The sequence below is a fragment of the Lissotriton helveticus genome, chromosome 3_1 (genome assembly GCF_964261635.1).
Source record: "Lissotriton helveticus chromosome 3_1, aLisHel1.1, whole genome shotgun sequence".
NCBI lineage: Eukaryota > Metazoa > Chordata > Amphibia > Caudata > Salamandridae > Lissotriton > Lissotriton helveticus.
Window position 1 is genome coordinate 679846773 of NC_136061.1, and position 17071 is coordinate 679863843.

At 41.0% G+C, this 17071-nt stretch overlaps 1 protein-coding gene across 1 annotated transcript in view; it reads right to left on the minus strand.

The window, feature by feature from the left end:
• Positions 1 to 5013: 5013 nt before the first annotated feature.
• The window catches only part of RORA (RAR related orphan receptor A), a 246692-nt gene continuing 234634 nt past the window's right edge, over positions 5014 to 17071 (minus strand). The window contains exons 8-10 of the mRNA XM_078680822.1: positions 14481 to 14591; positions 7110 to 7222; positions 5014 to 5835 (exon numbers count right to left, since the gene is read on the minus strand). Of these exons, the coding sequence (XP_078536948.1) occupies positions 5671 to 5835; positions 7110 to 7222; positions 14481 to 14591 (389 nt within the window). The 3' untranslated portion in view covers positions 5014 to 5670. The remainder of the gene's footprint in view (positions 5836 to 7109; positions 7223 to 14480; positions 14592 to 17071) is intronic.

The window sequence follows — 17071 nt, forward strand, 5'->3', positions numbered from 1 at the left end:
ACTAAGTGGAGCTTTTGGTTTTGTATATAACAATAAAATCCAAGTTTCAAAAGGAATAGAGTTACCCTGTAGTTAGGTACACACGGCTAAGAAGGTGACATCTAAGAAGAGCTCGGACACTTACTACATAAACAAACCCACATACCTTACCCGCAAAGTGGCCTGATGATTGGTACATTTATTATCCTACATTTCTGTAGTCCCAAATGAAGATTCCAAGTCAGCATCTTTAAATGTATCTGCCTGCAACTAACCGAAGTGAGTTTGAAGACTAGGACTGGGGTAACCAAGCAAAATGTATTTGCAAACCTGTGTCCTAACCTCAATTGAGTGCTGACATCTGTATTTGGAATAGGGCTGAACATATTCCTGATGCTCCATAAACAATAGGGATGAAACAGAGACTCCTTTGGCAAGTCATGCTATTCCTATGTACAAAATGTGATGGCGATTACCAGCAACTCTCCAGTGTGCAACATGCCAGGGTCATAAATTGATCTGTATCAGATGAAGTGCTAAGTTGTGAGTAGCTATTTACTCTTTAGTGCATAGAATGGTCTTACGCCTCGGCATGACTGTAATGGATTTATCAAGGGTTTTTGCCTCACTTTCAACCATGGAAACTGGTGCAAGAAGATACAATTAGACATTTGTGAACATAAAGAGAAATGAGGAACAGGTTGCCCTTTAATACGCTTGTATGAAAGGCTGGTCATATTCAGAAAGCTTTTGATAAAAGGCAAGTATTGGTTGTCCTTTTTGTTTCACATACAGCCCAATTCAATGATTTCAGTTGGAAGAATCCTACTATGCCAGATATTCCAAACATTGTGAAGAAAATAACTAGTAAAAACAACAGTACATCAAGTGCAATACATTAAGCAAACAATGATACTCCAGGACTTTCCAACTGTTCTTCAGGTGAGAGGTCTGAAAAGATGCTGGTGTGGTGGATAGCAGAGTAAGTGATATCTAAGGATAGCATGAAAATATGAGTTTAAAAATACCCAACCACTAGACTAGGCAAGCAGTATTGTCCCACAGTACATGTATGGCCAAAGGTGGGTTGAGTGAGGTGTGAGCTAGTTAATGGAAGTCTGCTGCATCTTAAAGAAAGTTTGGTTGGGGTGAAAATTATAGAATGTAGGTATACATCCAGCTAGTGCACCAGTCTTAACACTGAAGAACCCTGGGTAAAATGGCTGACATGAGCATACAGAAGATGATGAGTGTTGAAAAGGAATCTATATTTGGTCATGTGGTACGATAAGTATCCTTCAATACACTAATAACAGGATTACAAAACTGGTTATAAATATAGTGACATGACATGGCCTTTTGGCGGAAGAGCAGTTTCTTGGTCCGATTTTGTACAAATACTTCTTGGGAAAAATGTTTGTTTAAAAGGAATAGGCAGTCCGCGATTTAAGTACTGTAACCAATATACTGTTTCTTAACAGCCATTGCAAATATTTCCCACCTAGTTCACACAAAGATAGAGCACACTCGGCTCTTTTTTTCTGGCAAAATGACTGTTTTAATGCTATTTAATGCTATTTAAATTCACAATCTGCCATTAGCATGATTGGCAATTTCCTCAGCTTCAGTTGTAGTTGGCTCCACCAGTTTCACCAATGCACAAAATTCACAATACCCTGGAAAATATTTCCACAAAGTAGATCAAGCACCGCACAAGAAGTAAAGTCTATGCCACGTAAAAATCACTGGGCTTGCCAGAATGTGCAAAAGTCTCATATTAGTTTGGCATTTTGCAGACCAGTGCATATTTTAGGATCCCTCTGAGGAGTGCTGTTATTATCTCCATAGGAAAAGTGATCAGATAGATGTTTCTGAACATTTCAGAAGACGTCTTCTAACTAGTTGGCTATATTAAAACCAGGCCTTACTATACTGAATGACAACGCAAACATTTGCCAAACTGAACAAGGCACTGTCAAGCAGATTCTGCTCTTATACGACTCCTTTTTTCAGTGTCTTATCCTTGTGTAAAAGTGACATTGACAACAATCATTTAAGTCGGGAGGAACGTTGTTTTTTTTATACTGTAGATATAACTGCAAGCAAGCACATGTCCTCTAGATAAGCCCACTTTTACTTAAAGTGTCAAAAGGACAGAGTCAGAAAGAGCATGAAGGGGAACCTCTGAAAAACACAAAATAGATAAGATATAGTAACAACTTCAACTACATTTGTATAGTAGCTCAACTTAAAGAATATAAATGACTAACGAAAATAATTTTTCACCCCGTAACTGTGCAAAGATGACAAGATAAGCCATAGAACAAGAAGGTAAAAGGAGCTGTACTTACAGCACCAAAGTGCACCAGAAGGTGGACATAATAAGGAAAACAAAGCTAGAGTGAAAGGAGACGAACACCACTAAGCAAAAAGTATAGTGAGAGTTACTGCAAGCAAAGGGAAATCAGTACCTAAGTGAGATGGGGCAGATGCCAATGGCTCACAGAGCTCCAGATGGAGCAGCAAATCATGCCTCGTTGCAAGACCATATCTTTTGCTTACTCTTACAAGACAGACAGGTACGCAGTACCATTTACTGGTCTGTCGTAGGAGCACAATCTCTTTGAAGTAGTGCGCAGAGGTCAACCTTGTGCGACAGGTGTCATTTTACAATTGCAGTATATGTGCCCAAACCCTGACTATAATCTTAAAAAAGAGAGATGTACTTTATTATTATTTTTTTTAAATCAAGTATTAACCATCTGATGCTTATTTGGGTTTGTGACTATATAGGGGGCAGGTTCTAGACTGGTCTACACTGGTCTCCAGCTAGTGTTATGCTGTCATATGTTGACTTCCACTAATAAAACACCCCTTTCTTTTAATTAAGAAAAAGAAATAGGAGTCCCACAGTTGATCTGAAACTGTTTGCAAGTATTTGTAAAAGCCAATCCAACTCTGAAGATTATGGACCATGCCATGACAAGCGTAAACTAACTCACCAAATTATCTTAAACAGTGATTTATACATTGCCGAAGATCCTTGTTTTATTTTGAGGCATTTTAGACCAATTTTGAGCCAGGCTGTGACTAAGCTCACTTTAAAGGGTTTTGTCTCTTACAACTTTAATATCTGAAGAGAAACATTTTGTTTTCTTCGCACTTGAGCTGCTTTCCCTCATCCCTAGTGGTTGTGAATGTGCAGCCTCCAACGTAATCTCAGATATTGGTGAAGATAAAGCTAGGTTTGGAGGGTAATCTTTAACCCACACCGAGGCACATCTTTGAGACTACATCCTTGAAGGAGAATGAAATGAAAAAGTTGGGTTATCATTCACATGTAATAGTGCAAAGCTTATTGCAGTAAATAGGATTGGTTCACATGTAATAGTGCAAAGCTTATTGCAGTAAAGAGGATTGGTAAAATAAGTTTAAAGCATTTTACCTCGGGGTGTTTCACTAGCTACCAGTGACCCTAATTGGTACCAGATTTTGATTTATAGGCAATAAAAAAAACTATATATGTCACTTTTGGCTGTTTCTGTGCTGAAAATCGTCAAAAGAGACCCCGCTGTTCACACAGATTAATTGGATAAAGAAGGACCCACATCCTCACAGCACTGAAAGACTACCTGTGGTGATGGTGCCACCTTGGACTGCTGAAAATCTACTGGCGACACAAAGCACCGTCCTACTCAAAGCAATGTCATGTTCATTAAATCTTGGTGATGCAGAGAGTGATTTGCCCGAGACTTTGCTTGTACACCAAATAGAATGTTTCTTAAATCTATACTATTCTATGTGTGTCAGTAGGTGTTACGAATTGTTGAGCTGGCGAGCTGTGGATAAGGCGCTGTTTAAATAAAGCCTACTTCGGACTGCTGACATTATGGAGAGTCATCTTTTCCACGTGTTCCTGTTTCCGACAATTACATCATAATACTTTTTGTAGCGAGTGTTTGTGCATGTGCACCCCCCACGTCTTACAATGGTTAGAGTCTGGAATGACTCGATGAAATCCTTTGTTGAATTATTCATATGGTGAACCTCATTGTATTACCAAATTTAAAATGCCTGTGCTAAGTGATGGGACTGAGTTAGTCATAGTATTAAATATTTAGGAAAATCTCTTTCCAGCTGTTATTGCTACAATCCTGAGAGGGCAGTTACAACAAACAGTGAAGACAACTCTTTCTGTAGGAGAACAAATAGTGCACAGGTATAATTCAGTAAAAGTTAAGTGCCAGTGTTAAGTAGCTCTGCTTTGGCAGTAAAGTTAGTGCTCTGGAAATTACTTTCCTAAAGTATTACTAGTGGACTTTGCCACATCGTATTGTTCCATGTGGTTGTGCTAGTACAAAAAACCCACACAAAAACTTTTCTTCAGGGGATTGCCCTATACCTACCCTCAATTTTAAAACGATCAATGGCTTCTCCTTTTTGTTGCCATCTTCTTTTTTGAGCATGACTCATCTCAATTTATCTTTCCCCGACCCCAATTAACCCTTCGTAAATATCAAAGAAAATAATATTAACATGTTTCCATCACAAGTATGCCGTATTTTGAAGGAACCTAATACTGCAAAATATGCTGCATGCAATTCCTCCTTTATACATTTTTGTTGATGTGATTTTGGCAAAGTATTTAGCGGATATATTTTCAGCGTACTGTGCAGTTATAAATTAAATCAAGTTTAAAAATCCCTGTACTTTGCGGCGGTACTACCGCACAAAAGAGCAACACCACTCTGGAAACCAAATTTCACATTTTTTTTACATTTTTGAGTGCAACGATTTCAGAGTATGACCAGCCTTTTGTTTTTTTTACCAGTTATGTCGAAAACAGCAGCATAAGTCAGCTCCCACCGTACCTTCCAAACTTTCTCTCTTTTGGTCTCAGATAAACTTGTATCCCTGGTGCACATGCAACACAGACAACTTACACAAGCATTTCATTTAAACAGGATGAGCTGGAGGAATGTGCAAAATAAAAGTGCCATATTAAATTCAACAACAAAAAGCAATACCAGTCACTAAAAGTTACATTAAAATATTAATTAAAACAATATATAAACAATATTCCTCTGCGCTATATATAATAAGTCTTCATGCCCAGTTACCCTGTATTGTAATATAATGCTAATTGCAACTTTTGGTATGGACCCTTTTCGTGCTGTTCTGTCTAATGGCTTTTAGTAGACAACACAAGTATTATAACCTTCCTTCATGATGCAGTCAGGACGTAACACAGAAAATAGCACCTCCTGCTGTTGCGTAACCCCTCTTGCAGGTCACCTTGTGCAGATGGTCTACTTTAAGGGACATCCAGATAATGCTGTCGAAAGTCTGCGGGCAGTGCATTACTGAGAGGTGGCCTTCTCACTCGAGCCCCTCACAACTTTGAGCGGCGCAGACCCAAGCATGGCGGGCCGAGACAGAGAAAGGGTCCATAGTTTTAGGCCATATAGAAATAAAATAATAACAATACAAAAAAACAACGCATCAGCAAAACAAGTCCATCCGTATTGGTGTGTTCACTGCTTCCCCTTCCTTTAGCCCCGGCCACCAAAAGACGTGCAGCGCGCAGGCTCGCCCGGTCCGTGCAGGGCCGCGCAAAGTGTCTGTTTTCTCATTTTGTTAAATGTTCCTACTTCGGACATTCCAGAAGTACTAGACTGAGACAGGTACCCGTTACCCATCCATTTGCATGGCAGCTTCAAACTCTGAAGTGAACAACTCTTTGTACAATGGAGGGAAGTGAAGCCGCACAATGTCTGGGTATATTGCTTTAAATGCCATCAGTTTTTCTGTATGTCGTCCGGATAGTGCTCGCAACGTTGACACTTTGCATATTAACTGCAATGCAAACAAATGCAGGAAGCCAAGGTTATCAATGCAGAGGAAACAAAGCATATGCAATAAATTCAAGTGGGGAATTTCGCAAGTGAAGAATATTTAAAATGGATGGATTTTTCCCTCCAATATCTACTTTAGTATTGTTTGTGTACAAGGAATTTCATGTAGCGTCCAACTCAGTTAAATGAGTTGAGCACTTTACACTAAACATTTTTTTTTATTTCAGCAGCAACCTCTGGAACCTGAAGGCCAGTAGTCTAGTGGATGTGTTTGGGGAGGGGGCCCAGTTGTGAACAGTTTACAGTACTGGTGGTTTGTTAAGAATACACTAGAATATTCATTTAGTGCAGTACCAATCAGAGTACTCTATTTTTTATGAATGCACTTTAAATATAGTTATAGTTTGAGATGAACTACACTACTCAGACTCAAACAAACCATAGGATTAGAAAAATCCGTACCCAGGTCTCCAGAGTCAACAATATTGCCACTAAACTACACCTCTGGTCAACACAGTTTACTTTTGTTTGGAGGTGAGCACAATAATTCAATATTAGCCGTGGTAAAAACAAACATGCTTTTGTAAGCAAGATCAGATTCAATATTTTCTGCTTGTATTTGTACTTGTGATGTGTAGGTTGTACACTCTGATCTGAGCAGTGACACTCTGAGCTACTACACAAACCATCACAAACTGCAAATTGCCATAATACCATAAGGCCCGTTGAGTGGAACCCCAATATCACAGCCACCAGCAGTACTGAGAGGTGTTTGCTCTGCTGACTGCATCTATAAATTCGAGGTGATAAGACAGAAACTCTGTAGAAAGCCTATCTTCTCAATTACATCAAGTTTAGCAATGCCTTGGGCTGTTAGTGCATCTCACTATTGCAGCAATCTCCAAGCTTACTTGCAAGCAACAGGCTCTTCACCTCTGGGGCCAAGGGAAACCAAGCACAGACAGCATGTACTGTTTAATAAAAGTGAATCAAATTATCACAGGCAGAGGTCACACTGATTCTCAAAATAAAAGTGCTAATGCCCACGTGGCCCTATTACAGCACCATTTATCTTACTCACCGACATACTAAAGTACGTGGACCGAGAGGTTGTGGGGTTACAATGGTGCCACATACCAGACAGCTGGTTGTTGGGACAACCAATTCTATTTGCATCACACGCTATCAGGATTCAGTGAAATATGCCTTGCAAGAACAAGATTTACAAATGGTCGGTCACAGAGCATATCGGGGTAAAAAAGACTGGATTCTCACTTTAGTTAGGATCCCAGCTTCCCGGTGATTCTTCTGAAGGACATGCTGAAGGGCCTGCTGTATCTTCTGCTGGAGTTTCTCGATTTTTATCTTCTCTTGAAGCCATGAACGATCTGAAGGACAAGCGATTATTTTTAACACCCAGATTGAGTTGAGCACCATAATTTGTAACATAATTCTTCCAATTTTCTTCAGTAAGTTATTCATGAAGAATGAAGCTTGCCTTAGATAAACCACAGTGTGAATGGCAATGTATACTTTTAGTACAGAGCACGTTGAGCACAAAAGGTACCATTAGGAATGTGGTAGTTGCCTACCCTGCCAGACACACTAAACTACGCAAAAGTGACCACAAGAACTTGCCAGGTTGATTCTGCCTTTAACCCTGCCCAAAGAGACTGTGGTTTAGAAAGTAACCAAAGGTGCTGATGACACATGGGAAACAAGGTCTTCGTGTCTGGGCCTCGTGATTTAGTCAAAAACATTCCCTCAAACTAAGCTGTACAAAACACAGACTCCATATCCTACCCCTAAATTGATGGATTCTATATATTACTTTTTGTGATGTTGTCTGCCAAGCCATATTAGCTGCCACACCACAGCATATGCTCTCGATATCCAGAATATATATTTAAAGTATAATAAATACACTATAGCCTCTTCCTCCCTTCATGACCCGCAACAGGGATCAAACAGTCTAAAATGACTAGGCACCTGTCTACCCGTGTCAAATGCTTATTAGTCGTGGGTCAGATATTTGAATTAGTCTAGGTCACTGGTATTCACTCAGGGCCACATACCAGTACATTGTTTTCTTTCTCATCATTCCACCTCAGACAGAACCAGCCATATGCTACTCAGCCTTGGTTCTGCTCCAATAGGAAGAACTGCCAGGGTGTGATGGCTGGTGATTTAAAAGTGGTGGGGCATAATCCTTGGTTTCAGTTCCAGTGAGCAAGTGTAACTTATTCTTGGAGGGTTTGCTTACTCATTCTCATTCTAACCCACTAAATCGTACTCATTCCCACTGAATCTCACTTAATCCTGCTCATTATCACTATTACCCATTCTGTTTCGTTCAGACTCACCCAGCCTCACTCATCCTGACTCTCAAATTCACCATGACTCACTCATTCTCACTTAGTCTCAATCAATCTCACTCATTCTGTCACTCACACCTTCGTTGACTTTCTCTCACTTTCACACACATGCTCAGGCTACCACACGGTCTCTCACAGACACACACATTTGAAAGTGTTTTTTATTTTACCTTGCTGCCTGCACAGGCCCTGTTTAGATTTCTGTTGTTTTTTTCAGCTTCCAGCGCTGGAGCATGAAACTGAAACCTCGAACTTTGCCGCAGCAGATTCGAGGTTTTCAATTTAAAATGATTTTATTATTTTTCCACAAAGAAAAATCTTTGCTCTTTCACCCACTATTTCTCAATGCTATGACGAGTTGGGAAAGAGTGTGGTGACTGGCTGATTGATGTGTAGCCACAGGCACTGTACGGCATAAGCCTGCAGGGCTCAGGGCAACCTTTAACTGTGAAGCTTTAGCACGTGGCAGATGGGGGAGGACGTGTCAGGGCCCTGAGGCCAGAGCTGCGATTCCACCAGCCCTAGATAATCTCTATGATGGCTAGTGCAGGCATATTTATGCACCTGCGCCTGCCATCAGACAGTGTCAGTAGCTTCCTTGGGCTGTTGCGGACAGCATTTTCATTATTATTCCAAGAGTCAATAATAATACATTATTGACTCTTGGTATAATAAAAACCATGTTAGGCCGGAAAACGAGGAGGCATAGCCCTGGGGCCCACGAGGGAGTCCCCACTGCAGCCAGGCCAGGTTTCCTCCTAATTGGAGCACAAGCAAGCCTAGACTGGTTTCAGTCTGTTCCTATTGGAGCATGAAACACAAAACGTGATTGGACGAATGCATGCAAATAGCCTGACTGGCAATCTCTCTATAGCATTCCAACACATCGATTTATACCCACTTTGCCACCTCAGATTAGACACAGCCATATGCAAATCAGCCTTGGTCTAACTCCAATAAGAACAGTCAAGCCCGAAATGCCAAGCGAGGATCTCTCTGGACCGGAACACAAGCAACGCAAAACCGTGTTTCCACTAGATGGGCATTGTCCGTCGGTTGCACTTTGGTTCACTGCCACAGTGAGCATGGATCCGATGTACTTCAGAGAGGACCTGGCTTGGCATTTCAGACTGGACTGTTTCTAATGGACAAGGACCAAGGCTGATTTGCATATGGCTGGGTCTAATCTGAGGTGGCATGGTGGGCAAAAAAGCTATGGACTGGGAAGAGGCCCAAAGTAGTTACGAGTGGCAGAGAATAACTTTTATGTTTACTGAAGTTCAGCAACCTAAATTCAATAGTATGCTCAGGAGTGGGACCTGTGCTTACTGTGTCACTGGTACCAAGCTGCACCCAACTGAAGAGCACTAACTAGGACAAAACTAGGGTTGATAGTGCTCCAGTTCAGAGATGACCTGTCTTGACTGTTCTAGCTGGACTGTTCCTATTGGAGCAAGGCTAATTTGCATAGTCTAATTCGAGGTGGCATTGAGGAAGAAAAATCTATAGACTGGCATGTGGCCCAGAGTAATTACCAGGGCTGAGATGAATTCAAGCATTCTAATCATCACTTTTTTGTTTACTTTTCTATGGGAGAAGGACCAAGGCTGAATCACTTATGGCTAGTTCCTGCCCGAGGTGGCATGATGGGCAAGAAAACAATAGAATAGATTGCAACCTAGGGTAATTACCAGTGGCTAAGATTAATTCAAGCAATCCACCCATCTTTTTTTTCTCTTTAGTAAGAACTTTAAGTGGGCTTGGTATGCCAAGACTTTATTTCAGTGCTCACTGTGACAGGACTCTGGAAGCAGCCAACTGAAGAGGCCTATATAGGCCAAAACCGGTCTGGGTTGCTTGTGTTGCCACTGGGAGGGAATCTAATCTGGCAGTTTGGGCAGGATGGTTTCTACTGTAGCAAGACTAAGGCGGATTAGCATATAGCTGGTTCCTGGCCCAGGTGTCATGGAAGTCAAAAACAATGAGTGGGGTTGTGTCCCACAGTAATTACTAATGGCGACCTCCTTTTCCATGGATTCCCTCACTTGCACCCTCCAACGGTGCCCTTCATATCTTCGTAGCCCCGTCTCTTACATGTATTTCATTTCTTTTATAGTTCTACTCCTACCAAAGTAGGGTGCGGAGCACTTTACATCACACACACACACTCACAATACACAGCCAATGAATCATAGAACTGCGTAAATCAATGCACAGGAAATGCTACAAAACAGCATATTTTGTGAGTGCTTGGTCTGGAGAAGCACATACTCATAATTTAAAATGGAGCACAGTGGCTGGGGTTGACTTTAATATAGAGAATTGATAACACTTTATTCGATATGCAAATATCATAAAAGCATGACAAGAATTTTTCCGAATAAAACATCCATCATTTCATACAACTATTACACTTAAAAAAAAAAATTGTCTAAAAAGCGGTATAAAAGACTAATACAATATATACAATAAGACAGATGACATTAAAAATAGCGTAAACCGACATTTGTACCTAGGAGACACTATCTCTTTCCAAGATTTAGCAGCTTAGTGCAAATCAGCCAGGCATTTCCCAGAAACTTAGCAACCGCACAGATCATGCTGGGGGAGGAAGTATCTGATTGAAACATTCGAAGAGCTACCCTGTAATCCTTGCACCCCAAGTTGATGCATGCAGGTTTTAACCATTTCCTCCTGGGAGCCCTATAAGCGGGACAAGCGAAGAGAAAATAGGGAAGCGATTCAAGGGGCGCATAGCACCCTGGGCAGCGCACAGAAATTTGGCTACGATTCTTCCAGCCCACCACCACCTCATTTAATGGTAGTAAGCCTACTCTGAGCTTCATGTAGAGCGATCTGTCACGGGGAGATTGGATAAGGTCGAGGTAGTGTTTGAATTTCGTATCCGGCTTGTGCTCTAGAAAGCGGGCTAATAGAGAATTTATTTCTACTCAAACAAACCTTTTTTAGCACCTTAGGATAACAAAGACTTAGGAAAAACGTAAGGTTCTAAACCGTTGCCTTGCAGTTTTAATGCAGCTCTTTAGTGCCACTCCATAGCTCATTGTGCTATATTAAACGGATTGTAACGTATGAATTGCCAAGTAACAAAACGATCTCTGTGACGAAAGCAGTAACCCAATGAGCTATCTAAAATATAATTCTGTGATCTTCACGTCACCTATACTTTGCAGATAGCACATTAACTCTCAGCAATACTTTGTGAGGAGATACAACTCAGATCTCTCCAGAAGGTATATTAATCACCATAGTAAGATTAACATTATTATTGCCTGAAAATTGCTGGGAACACTAGTAACTATGCAGCAGGTGCTTTTAACCCTGCAAGATATTTCAAAATATAGCGCACACCTGAAGCCCATGAACTTGGCGCCTGGTGCAGTACCACCAGTTGCTTTGCTCTAAAGCTGGCATCACTGGAGGCTAGGATTAATTCAAGTTTACCTCAGAATAAGTAAAGTAGCAACCTATGAGAAGTATGCTCTCATGAAGAAATTCGAATTATTGGAGTGTAGACTTACTCTAACCAGTGGCAGTGTAATAATCATTATTCCTTGGTGGCAATTTACTGACAGAAAAACAAACTATGGAAGTTAGGAATTTAACATCACGTAGATAAAGCTGTCATCTGGCCGCATATCAAGATGGTGACTTGAAACCAGAGGCACAAGGCATGCTGGAGCTTGTAAGCATGTACTTGTATTAAACAGAGAAAGGTTGGGTAACAAAATATGTAATTGATGCATAATGCATTTATAACGTGTTTACTATAAATATATATGTTTTAGTAGTCAGTTACAAAAGTGTTAAAGTACAGAACAACGTATTCTCAGATGGGCAAATGAAATCAGTAAATTAGATACATGTTTGCGTTTTAAGCTAAGTAAAAATGTCACGATATTCAGTCAAAACACAGGATTTGGACTGATGGTTTACAAGTCGTGACGTAGAAAATGGAAATCTAAATCCATTTACCACGAGTTACTGGAATTCTCTCTGTCTTTACTTCAGTTTTGATGCGAGAGAACTGTCCATTCACTAGGGAGCCATAAGGGTGGGGGCCTGAATATCAGCCCCAGCAAAGCCTGTCACTGACAGAAAGTGACTAAAGATATAGTAAAAAAAAAACGTAACCCGTTCATTTCAGCACATACCCTATTAAAACTGGTACTGTGAGCGTCAGCCGGAATGAAAACACTGGTTTGAGAAAACAGATACTTGACCTTGCCTGCAAGAGCTGGAGACCCTCTAAGTTACATCCATCATATATGACATTCAATTTAGGATTCTCAGTAATGGAAGAATTCTTCAGCTCTTTGCACTTTACATATTTGACACTGAGGTGTCACAAATTAACAGTGGTGGTATGGAAGGTTTCCAACAGTAATCCTTTCACAGACAGTGACTTTGTTTTTATAAAAAGAAAAGCTAGGTAAACTTTGGACAAAAGTATTTCTAAGCAGAGACATTTTTGGTGCTTGGTTTGTGTACATTTTTCTTACAAAGTTAAGGATCGATGCTACAAGTTCCGTTGTTTTCCCTGTTTAATAGTTGTAGAGAAGGCTTATTTAGTCACCTGTTAGACCGGTTTCTCAAACAGTGAAGTTGTTTTCTCATGGAAGTTTTTATTGCAAATCTCTGTTGTTGTGCTGTCTATTTATTAATCTGTACCATCTTGACAGCTAATATCATAACATTCATGTAAATGTACAGGAATTTATATAGCGCAAATCACCAAGCGGTTTCTAAGTGCTTGCTTAGGGAACCCGTCCTGGTATTCCCCTGTGAGATAACCCCGGCAGGGTATCCGCAAGGTGAAAGCCAGGCATCCCGCCGCGAGGGGCCGTTGTGGAGATTAAGCAAGCTATTGCCCAGAGTCGCAGAGTGTGAACCCGTGAATCGAGTAGGCACCGGAGCGAGAATTGTCGAGTCCATTGACATTTTAGGACTCAAGACCCCGCCGAGCCGGGAATTGAACCCTGGTCCCGGGCTGACCACTGCTTCCAGGTCTGCCTCCGCTAACCAGTGAGCCACACTTCTCCACATCTACATAAGAATTAACTACATTGTTTTGAGGGGCCCTGAGAGTGGCATTTATGAGAATGTTTGATTCTACCCACAAGAGACTATTCTCATCTTCTAAGACAGACTTGGCCAGACTGAAGAATTCTAGAGAAGAGAGCCATTTGGGACTGTTTGTTAAATTGGACTGCAGTTTAATTAGCCTTCTTTTTCTTTTGGTTTTGATTTCTGAGCACATTATATACATTATTTTGTTTGCCTTGTTTTGTCCTATGATTAAGCCTCAGGGGAGCTCTCAGACTGTGCTGGTATTACCTTAGGGGCCCCAGTTTTCGATCAAAGGCAGGCCGCCAGCATCAGTCGTCGGTCTAAGAAACTCGAAGAGAGCAGGACCACCCTCTCATTAACAACGGGAGGTCAGCAGCTGGAAGGAAGTTGGTAGGCCACTGGTAGGTGGGGGACAAGGGCGAGAAAGATTACCCTAAAGCCTACTTCTCTTTAGTGGAGGAACAGTGGCGTCCTTCTGATTTCTAGTTAGCTGGGGTTGGAGGCAAATTAGGGGGGAAAAAAAAGAAATAAACTATTCCCATTTAAATACTTTATGCATTCATAATGTGCTGTTTGTGCAATAATGCATGGAATTACCAGGACACACGTATGTTTTCCTTATTTTCTGTCTCGTGGGAGGCAATACAGAGATATACCGTTTAGTAAAGACTGTCCTGTGATGTGCATAAAAATTTGATCTGTGAACAGTCCCACATGGTTCAGGATTTCTGTGTCACGCCCTTCAGCAGGTTAGGTTACTTTCTGACTTCTACTGGGAGCGTGTACTTACCCTTGTCTATGAAGCTGGGCCTACATCTTTGCTCATATTCAGGCTTGCACAGTAGGAAGATGTCCAGCCGCCTTACAGTGTTCCCACATTTTCCCGAGAAGGGACCACAAAAGGGCTTAGAAATAATGTTGGTGTAAGTAAAAACATGATTTGCTGAAGTCACACGTATGTTATAAGGCTAATGAGATGTTTTTGGGGTTACAAACAAAGTCTGGAGAAGAGTGAGGCTGTGGAAACAGTAATAAGGAACACGTGAGGCTTGTATGCACTGATGTTCGAGCTCTCAGCGGTGCAATAAACGGTAGGAGTAAAGAAAATATTTGTAAAATAAATCTAATGGTTCAACATTACTGTTTCCTTCCCACTAGCAGGATTCACTTTATATCTTACCTGCTGACATTAAGACGAACGCAGAAAACAACGCTATCTCATCCTCTGTCAGGTGCATAGAACATAGGCTCTTCCCAAATTCAAAAACAAATGTAATGAAGTCTTCACAACCTAAGCAAGTAAACAAAGAATAAAGCTTAGATTCTCAGACAGGATTTCACAGGTGACACAACAAGCTCAAGTGAAAGGATAATGGATACGGGACTATCGTCACAAGTAGTATGCCTTGGAAAGGTCAATGGAAAGTAAAAAGTGTCTACAACTGTTGGGCACACAGATGTGGAAACAACTGTTGTAAGCACAATAGGGCATCCAGAAAATTACAATACCTCTAGGAAGCACAGCATGGTACTACAGCTGGGGATACTACCACCATATAAAAGCGACTGTATTATTATTGGTTATTATTAGTTACAATAACAGTTTTCGAGTATGCATTGTATGTGAATGTTCTAGTGCAATTTATGGCACAAAAAAGAAAACCCACTGCTAGAGCAAAATAAAATGTACAACTTTCTCGGATATCCTATTGCACCTACATAAATTCCAAATAATACAATCACTGTCTAAAAACGTCAAATAAATTCTGCCTGTCTGGACAGATTTTTTGTTCAATACCCTCATTGATCCATCACCACTGAAGGCCGGAGCGAGGGATTCCACGGCGAGCAAAAACATTCCTTGCCTGAGCTGTACTTTGCAGCTTGTATTTACATTCTCTCTGTAATTCTACGATCTAGTGCCAAAGCCCTAAATTCCATCTTATTTTTTCAAGTTTTATGGATGTCGACTACAGGCACATCCTGAATGCCTTAATGTGATCTCAACCCGAAACCCACAATGCCATACTCCGATGCCAACTTTAGACGGTATACTTCCCTGCATCTGCATTCGTGTGAAGTAATACATCAATTTTATGTTAACGTTAATGAAAACATTTTTGCTATCCTACGTTTTTGGAAGGTTGGCTGGATCCTATGTGAAACTACACAAGATATAAGCACAGAAGAAGTGTTACAGGTAACATTTTATCTTTTGCACTGTGATTCGTATTATAGATTCTTATGCTGCACATCATATCACAGAACAGACAACTTCACTTTAACGTTGAGCTGAGTTTATAGTTGGGGGAGCTGTAAAGTGCTTTTCATGTTATTATCGACCATGCTGCACATCTAATCGCACGCCACTTTTATTGCTGCAACACCAGGCTTAATGATTGTATAAGTACTTGCCCAAAATCAATAAAGAGTAGCATGGTGGTCCTGTACATCTGCCCTCTGTTTAAACCCTCAATTAGGGCAATAAATAGTACATCGGTGCTTTTCTAACATCCAGTGTGGGTAATAATTTTTCAACGATAAAAAAAAGAGAAATAATGTTGGTTTGGGGTGGTCTTCATCCAACTTTCTGTCTTCCACTTCTGTTCCTGGAACTCGTGTTTAGTGGCCTTAGGACTCTGAACAATTTACCACTTGGCTTATACCCAATTGGCATATTTACTTAAAGTGGTACTATATGTACCCAGTCCCAGTGAATTAAAAGCTACTAGTGGTTCTGCAGCACTGATTGTGCCACCCACTTAATTAGCCCTTTCAACATGTGTTAGGCCTGCCATTGCAGAGTCTGTGGGTGAAGTTTAAACTGCCATTCCGTTCTGGCAAAAAAAAACTTTTGCCAGTCTCAAACCTTCCTTTTTAATGCATATAATACATCCTAGGGTAGACCCTGGACAGCACAGAGGTCAGGGTGCACTGTATTTAAAAAGTGGGACAGGCACTTTAAAGTTTTACATGTCCTGCTAGTGGAAAACTCTCAAATTCGTTTTTCAATACTGCAAGGCACATCTCTCCCATAGGGTGATATTGGAGTTGCCTTATTATCTTTTATAAGTGTAATTTCCAAATGGGAAGAGATAACCTATCCGAGTTTGATGTGTCTTGAATCACAGTTTAAAATCATAACTAATGGTGAAATCAGTTTTTAAAATGCCATTCTGAAAATTCATCTTTTAGAAACTTGGCATTTTATTGCCGTAGTCGTTTGGTGCCTGCAGCCTGTCTCTGGTCACATGAATGATAGTTGGGCTTTGTATATTTCTCCTAGACAGCCACACACAATGGGGGATTGGGTGTGACTGGATAGGTAATCACTGGCAAGATGGTAGGGAGGAGCTGGGCCCAGCCTCACTTACACCTGAATTTGAATTTGAATTTAATTTGAATTTAAAAACATTTATATAGCGCGCTTATACCGTGCGGTTTCTTGGCGCTGTTGGGTTGCAAGGAGGCTAACGGGAGCAGAGGGAGTCTAGACATTATAAGCTTGGGAAAAGAGCAGAGTTTTAAGACCTTTCCGAAACTCGATATAGGAGGGCGTCATGCGGAGTTTCGTGGGGAGGGAGTTCCAGAATACAGGGGCAAGAACTGCAAATTTTGTTCCGCCCGCCTTTTTCTTTCTGAAACGGGGGGTGGTTAGCAGGGACAGATGAGTGGATCGAAGCTCTCTTCCCGGCGTATAGGAAGTGATGGCGGAGCAAATGAACTCCGGGGCAGTGCCCATTTTGGCCTGAAAGGTGGTACAGCCAAGTT